This window comes from Papaver somniferum, chromosome 3 (assembly GCF_003573695.1).
Source record: "Papaver somniferum cultivar HN1 chromosome 3, ASM357369v1, whole genome shotgun sequence".
In the NCBI taxonomy this organism is placed as follows: Eukaryota; Viridiplantae; Streptophyta; class Magnoliopsida; order Ranunculales; family Papaveraceae; genus Papaver; species Papaver somniferum.
In genome coordinates, this window is record NC_039360.1 from 15969424 (window position 1) to 15980654 (window position 11231).

At 43.4% G+C, this 11231-nt stretch overlaps 1 protein-coding gene across 1 annotated transcript; it reads right to left on the reverse strand.

Moving 5' to 3' along the window:
* Window positions 1–9588: 9588 nt before the first annotated feature.
* LOC113359045 lies at window positions 9589–10671 on the reverse strand. The gene has a single exon (XM_026602742.1). The coding sequence runs from the start codon at window positions 10669–10671 to the stop codon at window positions 9589–9591; it is 1083 nt and encodes a 360-aa protein (XP_026458527.1).
* Between the last annotated feature and the right edge of the window lie 560 nt (window positions 10672–11231).

The following is an 11231-nucleotide window of genomic DNA, read 5'->3' on the forward strand; positions in this document are numbered from 1 at the left end:
GGCGTTATGCCGCTAATCACCAGGGACAGAGCTGTCGCTACCGTTCCTAACGCTTCGGCAAGCATGACGCCTCCAATCGCCACTAAGACTCCAATTACCCCGCCAATGGGACGAGAAACCGGAGGAACCAGAGGAAGCCGACCCTATATCACCATCACTGATTTGATGGAACGACATGAGGTTTTCGCTAGAGCCCAGACGGACATAGTCTCGATACAAAAAGAAGTACTCGTATTTATCAAACCCCTGACATAGCGGCTGCCGCAGGAGTCACGCCCTACAGAGCCGATGAGAAACGCCTCCAACACCCCCAGTGTCAGCACCTCGGCGGAGCGCATCTCCGCGGACGAGGAGATTCGTGCCAGAACCCCATTGGAAAAAAATCACCCGTCCAATTTTGTGAGACGAGAGGATCTGGAGAAACTTCTCCGGGATGGAATCAAGAATGATGAAGTAGACATGCATCAGCATCAACCTCCTTACCCACCTGAAATACAAAAAAATTCTCTTCCAAGAGGATACTCCTCTCCTCAATTCACCATGTACGATGGCACCGGAAATGCACGTGAGCATGTCTCTCGATTCCTGGAGTCCCTAGGCGAAAATGAATACAATCACGTTCTTCGTCTGAGGGAGTTTTCGAAATCGCTCATTGGAAGAGCATACACATGGTACAACAGCATCGCGCCAAACAGCATCCCCAACTGGGGTGGCATGGTTACCGCATTTTACAAGAAGTACTTCTTTGTGTCTGAACAAGTTACCTTCTCTGACCTAGGAAGGATGTACCAACGGGACAACGAGCATCCAAATGATTTTGTCAAGAGATTCAAGGTTCAAGCACTAGACTGTCATGACCAAAACGTGACCAAGCAACATTTGGAGAATTCATGCATCAACGGTATGGCTCCCATTTACCGCGCCTTGCTAGAGAACCTGCGTTTCCAGACATTCTCTGAACTCCATGAAGCTGCCAAGCGATCAGCAACGACAACACCAGCATTTTTGGAAAAAGGTAGACCAACCAGAGCCGAAGACGTGCGAGAAACTCGCGGGAATAAACGTCTCATTAATAAACAGTATAACGCCGATCCCTCCTCTGTGATCGTAGTAAACGAGGGAGGAAAAAGGAAGGCCCCAGATGCAGACCAGCAGCCTAAACGCAAAGCAATAGCATGACGAGCAACTCCGCCACGGAAGGACGCCGCTAAAGCTCCCATGCGTCATCACGAAGCTAAAAGAAATGCTCTGGATTTTCCGTTTCCCATTGAGGAGATAATCAATCTCTTAGAAGCATGGATTCAAGGTGATGTTATCATACTACCATCTCCCAGACACCCATCGACTGAGGCCGAGATGGCAAACCCCAAATACTGCCACTACCACAGATTTGTTCATCACCCAACCAGCGATTGCAATAGACTAAAGCATATCTTCAAAGAAAAGATAGAAGCAGGGGAACTTTAGCCGGGGAATGAGGGAGTACATCGAGATCCACTTCCTGTGAGGAATTGTGGAGCCTCTGGGGACTCCGTGCACGAGACTGTATAATCCATGATGCATCATGTATGAGAAATTCTCTACCTTTACAAGGTGCAGCGCCAAGATATCTTCACGGCTGTCAATCGTGTCGTGTCGGGCAAATGGCTTTTTCCCACTGAGTAAGCCATGCCAAGAGCCCAAGCTCTCTCAGGAAGCAGAACTGAAAAGGACAACTGGGGACTGCTGACCACGTCCTATTTAAGAGGTATTGAATTCGACAACACGCTAATCGACGCGGCCTCTGACTTCAACATTGTTACCTTCAAGACTCTGAAAGCTGCGGGAACTAGGGTACGACATGATATTGGGGCACTTGTGGGTACTCGACAACAAGGAGAAATTGGGAACATCCCCTCTACCGATGTCAACGCCCGAAAGAATCTCCAACAAACCGTCCTACCTGCTGGCGTGTCGACGATTTACCAATGAAACTCGGTCACTCGGAGAAAACTCGTTGGCGCTAACTCATAGATTCCAAACACAAGTAAGTTTGGCCGAACAATCTTCTTTGCAACCAGTCATTTCTTCTCCTATTCTGTCATGGGGACTCAGCACGACTACCGGAGCGGAAGATGTCAAGAGATGTGAGTGGGGCGTTGGGCCATTCAAACGCTTTGCTAAGAATTTGGAAGCTGCAATCGAAACCGACGAGACCAATATTCAAGCGGTTACACAACATCCGAACTCATTTCAAATCGGAGATATGGTGGTAAAAGAGAACTCGTTTCAAGTCGGGAAGATGATGGTGAAGATAGCTGTTCGGACCGACTTACCCAAGGAAAAAGAAGACGAGACATATCTGGTGGCAGACATCCTTTTGGGGGGTTATTGCAAGCTCATCAACAAAGACAAGCTGGGAGGTGTGATAGTTCACTCGCGATGGCTCAAGCCTTCAATCCCTAAAACATTGTACTACTTTCTCTTACAACACTTTCCCTTTAGTATTTTCTTCAGCAATTTCTCCTTCCACCTGATATTTGTATCCCCCCGAGATGAATGCACCGCTTGCATTCTTCATTAGGGTTTCGTTTTTTATTTAAAAGCATACTTATCTTTGCGAATAAGTTTTCCGAATCTCAGAGAAAAAAAAAGAGAGAACATATACCAAATAAATCCCAAATCATCGAGAAATCATTAACCATCAGATCACAACCAGAAACACCAACCCATCTAATGGAAGACTTGGGCCTTTCAAAATGAGGAGTTTTATTCAAATATAGAAACCGCAAGCGGTATGCTAATTGGAGAAACCCTAACTTCGCCACGAATACAAGGAAGGTAAAAAAATGAGTCTGCAAAGCATCAGGACAACTAAGCGACGAATAGAAAAAATAAAAAAGGAGAATGTTGGTGCAAAAATATTCACTCCAGCAATCTTCGACATGCGGGAAGGTTGATCCAATCGCTGTCGTTGACGAAGAATCTCCAAAGAATTGATCAGAATGGTGGGGGTACCTGCAAAAACACTCTGATGCTAAAGTCAACGGATGTTCTATGCAAGTATATTGTGGTGAAAAGAATCGTTTTTTCCCTTTGGGTTGAGATTTAACCTCTATATATAGGCAGAAAGAGATGTAACTTTAGGGTTTCAATAGTTATCCAAATAACCTCCCTCATCTGTATTCATCCCAAATAACAACCAGATTCATGATAAACCCTAATATTTATCATAATCCACATTTATCCTAAATAATTATTATCTTGAATAATAATTATTACTACTTAAGATAATTATCCTCCTTCCATCAGGATTTATCTTAAATAATATTTAATAATTATTCCATAAAAATCTTAACCTCTCTATTAAGATCTTTTTACCCATGGACATTTGGGCTTCCATATTAAGCCAGGTGGATTTCTACCATAAACCAATTTGGGATTCCATATTAAGCCAAGTGGGTTTCTACCATAAACCCTCCGGTCTCCATAATAAACCAATCCAGGATTCTACAATAAGCCTTGTGGGTTTCCAAAACAAACCCACTGGTTTCCCTAATAAACCAACCGGCTTCCACAATAAACCGGATTTAAGCTTCCATTATAAGCTTCATGCGATACGTACGAGTGTTATTTTGGATAGGGTACAAACATCGCCCCCTCTTAACTCTCGACTTGTTCGAAGAGTTAAGAATATTAAAGCCGAACCATGACTCATCGTAGTGCAAATCATGCATGACCTTTCCTACGAAAACTGAAGAATGTTATCTTGTTATTCTTAGAAAAACATGATATGTACCTGAAATTCGTCACCTAAACATGCAGCTTGTCGAGTATGGGTACGTCTTTGCTAAACCACAAGCCAATCATGGTTATTGGCTTCCAATAGTCCCTTGGAACTTTATAACCTCAATACTTGTGACTTAAGCCCACATGTTTCACCTCACAGAGACACGTCTTCTCCAGGTTTCACTTCTCGCCAATTCTCTAATAAGTGTCCAGTCTTCCAGATAACGCCAGTGCCTTTGCTTTGCCGCGTACATCACATATCTTGGCTTCATTACTGACCGAAGATTTTACAACAATATTCCATCAACGGCTACCGTTGCTAAGAGGAATATGACTCCATACAGAACTAATGAATTTGAAAGCTCTTAGAACTCTAAGAGAGCTCGTTTTCATTTAAATTCTAAGCCTAGACAACAACGAGAAATATGGCTATGATATTCCTTCACTGCGTACCTATAGCCAGCAGGAATCTAGTTTCCATTCAAACAAAGAGTTTGATTTCTTTTGAAACTTCAACCGTCCACCCTTATCTTTCTGTATAAATATGGGTGAATAGTCGTCGAAAAATCACATCTGCAGCTATCCCTCTTTCCTTGCCAGCTCCCTTGGGTAAGTGCGGCTTTGTTATTTTTGTTCTTTTTTTTTTGTTGTTGTTGTTCTAGTACATTAGCTTTCGAACTTGCATAGCCAGCTTAATTTCTCTTGCTTTGTTTTGCGCTGCATGGTACATCGATACATCAGATAATCCCGTATTTGATTACTTTTTTCCCTTTGAAGCGTCTTCCGTGTCGAAGATTACTAACTGATCATCCCTTGACTCTTTCGTCTCTATTGCAGCACTAACAATCTTCTAAAGAACCAGCGTCTGGTCCACTGAATACCCGTAGCATGACTTCTCCCAAACGATCTATTAACCGCCAAGGGAATTCGACAGATGTCGGGCCAATCCGTTAGAAAACTAGAACTCAAGGAGATGGTCACAAACGATGCGCCACCAAACGCCCGTCAGCTGTCAGGGATTGGACTCTCAACTTCCACGGAGCCACCAAGGCGGACAAAACTTCTATTCCTAATGCAGATGCTGGTACTGCTGAGGTGGGAAGAAAAATACCTTTCTTAGTGGCAATAAGTGACGACGAGATTGGAAGTATCAATCGAGCCAACGATCCTTGTTCGTCGCCTGAGTACAACCCTGCTACACCTCCCTAAAAAACACCAAAACAACCTCGTCTGCCATTCGAAGATGCTTCTTTTCACCCATGCTTGTATAGGTCAACAGGCTCTGCGGTGACTATTGGTGATTCTGCCATTCAGAACCCAACTGTAGCTCGCGGAATTATGCTCTCCGGTATGCTGCCGGTAGATCGTCATTGTGACGACCAGATGACTGACATAGATCAAGCTCTTTACCGTGCAGCTCAATTTCACTTCTCCGTAAGTGTTTTACTAATTTATACGTATTGCTTCCTTGTTGAATTCCGAATTCTTCTGCAATGTTTAACCTATCTCCTTGCAGGGTCTTTCACTTGTTCAAAAGGTTGGTGAGCTCCATTACGAGGCCTTAGTCAGGAGACAAAAAGCTCATGAACTTGCCTTGTACCGTCTCGAGCGCGAGAATGACAGATTGAAGCTCCAGATCGAAGGCCTCCACGCAAAGGGTCGTGATGCTGACAATGCTTTGAAGCTGATGCGTAAGCAACGTGATCGTGCCAACATTAATGTTAAAGGCCTTGGAGGTTATGCTGCTGCTCCTTCTGATGTCGAAAAAGCCATTGACGGTGTTGACGATAAACTCTACGACCCGGAAGAGGAATGAAGAGTAGTTGCCTGTGTTTTTTTGTTTTTGTTTTTTTAGAAATTTCCCTGCCATTCTTCTTAGGCTAGAATAAGACTCTAGACATCCAGTTTGATGCTTCAATTTGCGCTCCTTATTAGCTCTGCTTATTTCCCTTCCCGTAGATGTGCACCAATGAACCTTTTACTACTTCGTAAGGACCTAGCGACCAGTTGTCACTCTTAATTTATTTTTCCTTCTTTAATGGAAGTCTGCTTATTTTCTCTAACTTCTCACTTTGACTGGAAAATTCCATGTTGACACTTATCCAATATTTGTCATTTGATACCTTGATATTTAGCTCGTCGACCAGCAATCTTTTATGGAAAGACACCTTGTTCGGATGTAGGCGCCCTCGACAATCTTGCTTATATCTCATGGTTGCAAATCTTACTCTGGCGCAGTAATCATTATTCGCTCCAACTCTTGGAAAGTACACTTTAGTTGTAGGGAAAAAGTTTATTGAAGAAATGCAATCTACATTAATACGAAACTAAATCTACATTAATGAAAATATTTTTTGAGGTTGAAAGAATTCCATGGCTTGGGCTCTTCCCTCCCATTCATATTCCTTAACCAATAGGCACCACCACTAGCGGGTATATCAATTAGCAAGGGTCCTTCCCAATTCTCTCCCAGCTTTCCACCGCTTACGTCTAACGATTTAGGTCTTGCCCTTCTCAAGACTTGCTCTCCAGGAAGAAAAGTCCGTTCTCATACCTTTTTGTTGTACTGCTGCTTCATGGATTGCTGGTATATTGCTAACCTTCTCGAAGCTTCATCCCTGACCTCTTCTATCAGCTCCTTGTCTTTTGAAATAATTTCTGAGTTTTGAATCGACCATTCTGCTAGTGTCTTGGTGGTTGGAACCAATAGTTCCACAGGCAGTACTGCTTCCGTACCGTATGCTAGTGTAAACGGTGAAAATCCTGTCGATCGTCTTGGTGTGGTTCTGTATTCCCACAAAACCCCAGGCAAGAATTACGTACATCTTCCCTTGGCTTTTTCCAAGGTTTTCTTTAGGTTACCCAAGATAACCCTATTAGTCGCCTCGGCTTGTCCATTGCTTTGTGCATAGTATGGGGCAGAGAAACTGTGTTTAATATGCAGCCCTTCACACAATGATTTTATCGACTCACAATCAAACTGCTTCCCGTTATCGGAAACGATCATTGCTGGCACGCCGAACCTACAAATGATGTTCTCCCATATGAATTTACGGACATGAACCGCTTCCGTTCTTACCAGTGCCACAGCTTCTACCCACTTCGTGAAATAATCAGTTGCGACCAACAAATATTTGACGCCCCCAGGTGCCGTGGGGAATGGACCTACAATATCCAAACCCCATTTGTTGAATGGCCACGGGCTCATGACTGGATGCAGTTCATTTGTTGGTCTCATTATTAGTGGTACATGCAGCTGACATGCCACGCACCTTTTGGTATATTCCTTCGCGTCATTTTGCATATAAGGATGAAAATATCCTTGAGACAGCAACCGATGCGCCAGAATTCTTCCTCCAGAATGATTTCCGCAGCACCCCTCATGTGCTTTTGCTAGCAATTGTTTCCCTACCTCTCGAGTTACACATCGCAGGTATGGTTCCATCGACATCGGTTTCTTGTATATCTCTCCCTCAATAAGATCATATCTCCCAGCAGTTCTTGTTATCTTCCCGGCTTGATTCTTGTCCTGTGGAAGCTCTCGTGTTTGCAGGAAACAAATGTATGGTTGATGCCAATTTTTAGGTTGGTATCTACTTCATCGGTATCCATAGAATCTTCATGGATTTCGAGTGAGGAAGAATTATTCTCACCGGCGTAAACTTTGCGTGCAGCGTCGATGGTGCTGTGAGTGCTGGGAAGTTCTTGGAATTCTACTACAATATACCGTGTTGTGTCTGACACAACGGCTGCCGACACGTAAGCAAGAGCGTATGCATGCCTATTTTCTAGACTTGGCTTTTGCTCGATTTCGAACAACTCAAATTCCTTTGCTAAGTCATGTATGTATTCCAAGTAAGATGATAACCTTTCATTTCTGGCTTTATATGTGCCACTGTAATGGTTTGCTACCAGTCTTGAATCCGTTATCAGCTTAACCTTCCGCGCCCCCAAGTGAATAGCAGTTTTTAAGCCTGAAATTACATCCTCGTATTCAGCTTGGTTGTTTGAGGCTGTAAATCCCAATCGGACAGCCTTCTCAATCCGTAATCCTTCGGGTGAAATCAGCACACACCCAATACCTGCCCCGTCGGTATTTGAAGATCCGTCTGTGTAGATATTCCACATTCCACTATCACCTTTGGGTGTCATCATCGAGTCCTTATTACCCATTTCCACCCCAGTTGCTTTTGAAGACTTCTTGTAAACGTTTATGCGTTCCTACGGTAGCGGGATAGGCAGTATACTTTCCGTATCATGCAAGATTTCTTCCTCGAGTATGGATTCTGAAACTGGAATGTCATCTACTGGTAAGTCTTCCATCAGCGATGCTATTGCATGCCCTTTCTCGGCTGTTCTTGGCTCATAATCAATGGTGTAATCACCGAGATAAGTAGCCCATGTGGCCATCCTGCTGGAGTCGTCAGTTCTCCCTAATACTTTCTTTAACGGGTACTCAGTATAAACCACAAGTCGTCGTCCTTCGAAGTATGGCTTTAAACGCCTTGCTGCATGCATAAGAGCTAATGCCATTTTCTCTATTTTTGAGTACCTAGTCTCAGCATCTATTAGTGATTTGCTAACGAAATAGACTGGCCTCTCCTACGGCTCTCGAACAAACAATACTGCACTAACAGCATAATCACTTGCATCCAAATAGATGTAGACCGTCTGTCCAGTCTTTGGACTTGTGAGGACTGGCTGTGAGATTAAATATTGTTTTATTTCGTTAAATGCATGCTCACACTCCTCATTCCAACCAAATTTTTCGGCCTTCTTTAAGGCTAAGAAAAAGGACTTACATTTGTCTGAAAACCGAGAAATGAATCTATTCAACGCTGCTAATCTCCCTGTAAGCCTTTCTATTTCCTTTTTGTTTCTTGGCGATGGCATCTTCAAAATTGCTCTAATTTGTTTTGGATTGGCTTCAATTCCTCTTTGTGTCATCATATACCCAAGGAACTTCCCAGATGTGAGTCCAAAAGAGCACTTCGATGGGTTTAACTTCATCCCATATTGCCGGAGCCGATCAAAGGTTCTTTTCAAGTCCATAAGGTGAGATTCCTTCTTTTTGGACTTGACCACCATATCGTCGATGTAAACTTCCATGGTTTTCCCGATCATATCCTTGAACATTTCATCCACGAGACGCTGATAAGTTGCTCCCGCGTTCTTCAAACCAAATGGCATAACGAGGTAACAATATATCCCTTTGTCTGTTATGAACGCCGTATGTTCTTGATCTTCCTCATACAATGGAATTTGATTATAACCAGAATATCCTTCCATGAATGCCAATCTTTCAAATCCCGAGGTAGCGTCTACTAACTCAACGATCCTGGGTATGGGGTAAGGATCGCTTGGGCATGCTTTATCCAAATTTGTAAAATCAATACATACTCGAATTTTCCCATTTTTCTTCGGAACTGCTAAAATATTTGCTAACCATTCTGGATACTTGACAGGTCTTATTATTCTTGCTTCTAACATCCTGTCAATCTCCTCAGCAACCTTTGCCTTCCTTTCCGGAGCCATTTTTTGTGGCTTCTGCCTCACTGGTTTAAATCCTTCACTGATATTCAACCGATGGCATGTGATGACGGGGTCAATACCTGGCATGTCCCTGAGACTCCAAGCGAAGACATCTTTATTATTTTTCAGTAGGGTGATCAAGCTTTCACTTTCGCGTAACATCAATTCTGCTCCGATAAACGTTGTCTGCTCCTTCTGATCCCCAATTTGCACTTCCACCAACTCCTCAATAGTTGGTGGTCCTTCCTTTCCTCTTCCTTGATAAGAGGTCGGGAAGCACTGTGATTGCTACAATTTCTTTTCCACCTGGAGTATTTCTGAACCCTTTAGTTCTGACTTTCTATACTCCTCCATTGCGCTTTCGTGACATTTATGAGATGCCACCTGGTCGCTTCTAACCTTCATCACCCCTGCTGGAGTAATGAACTTCAAGCACTGGTGGACAGTGGAAGTTACCGCCTCCATTGCATGGATCCAATCACGCCCTAAGATAGCGTTGTAGGGTGCACGGCAATCTAGCAACGAGAAATATTGCATAACCGTCCTTCCTCCCACCATCGTAGGCACATTAATCCTTCCTATTGCTGTCATCGTTTCTCCACTGAATCCAATGATAGGGTTATCATCTGCTTCAACTTGACTCTCGCTCAAATTCATTGAAGAGTATGCTCCCGAGAATATGACGTTAATTGAACTTCCAGTATCAACCAGAACTCGACGTACCTTATACATCCCAATGAGACCTAGAATCACGATTGCATCATTATGTGGTTGATATACTCCAGCAAGATCAGCGTTCGAAAAAGAAATCTTAGTCTTCCCCTCCTCCAAGGTCTTCGTACCAATCAGACTGGCATAATCGACCTTGTTTGATACTCGCCAATCGTTAATATGATGTAACTTCAACCGTGTAGCATTCTCCTGAGCCTTTCTCGAAGTTGTGTTAACTCTTGCGTGGCTCACTCTAATCTCTCGTAAATCTAGAGTGTTGGCCAGTGTGTTGACTTGTGCCGGACTATTCTTCACATACTGTTGCAGCTTTCCTTCTTCAATCATTTTCTGGACTTCCGCTGCAAGAGCACGACAAGTATCTATATTGTGCCCATGATCTTTGTGATGAGAAAAATACTTATTCTTATCTCTCTTATCCCTTGTTTCCGCTGGTAGGGGCTCTAGAATGGGCAGCGAGTCTTTAATCTTCTTAAAAAGTTCCCCAAGTCCAATATTCAGCTTGGGAAACTTTACTCTTTGCTTTTCTTGCGGCTTACGTGAATCTTCATCGTTTCTCACCTTCCTTGCTGGACCTTCATGGCTCTTGTTTTTGGTATTACCTTCAAATTGTTGTTTCGGTTTCGCCGGTCCCTCGACCATTGTCCTTCTTGCTGTTCGCGATAACTTTGCTTTCTTTTCTTTCTCTGCCTTAGCATATCAATCAGACCTGTCATACAACTCTCTGAGGCTTCCAACTGGTTGGACTGTTAATGAATTGTAAATTCCGAATTCATCATACTCCATTGCATTTTTGTATGCTTCTATCACGAAACTCTCATCAACTTTTCCAACTTCGCTTACTTCCTGACGGAACCTTATATTAAAATCACGTAGACTTTCGCCAGGTTCCCTATGCAAGAGGAATAAATGACTGCTTCCCTTCTTGCTCCCGAGATTAATCTTGTACTGCTCGAAAAAGGCATCCGACAACATTCCAAAATCCTTGATTGAATTAGACTCTAAATGTGAGAACCAAGTTAGAGCCTTACCCGTCAAAGTCATTGGAAAAGTTCTGCAAAGTAGTTCGTCACTGTATCCCCACAAACTCATCGAGGCTTGAAAATGCTGGACGTGCTCCACCGGATTCTCATTCTTGCCGTCAAAAAATTCTTTGAACTGAGGCTGGCTAAAGTTTGAGGGTGGGCGGAATCGCCTTATCT

Coding starts and splice junctions, on each gene's coding strand:
- LOC113359045 (XM_026602742.1), bottom strand. CDS start 10,671: ATGGTCGAGGGACCGGCGAAACCGAAACAACAATTTGAAGGTAATACC.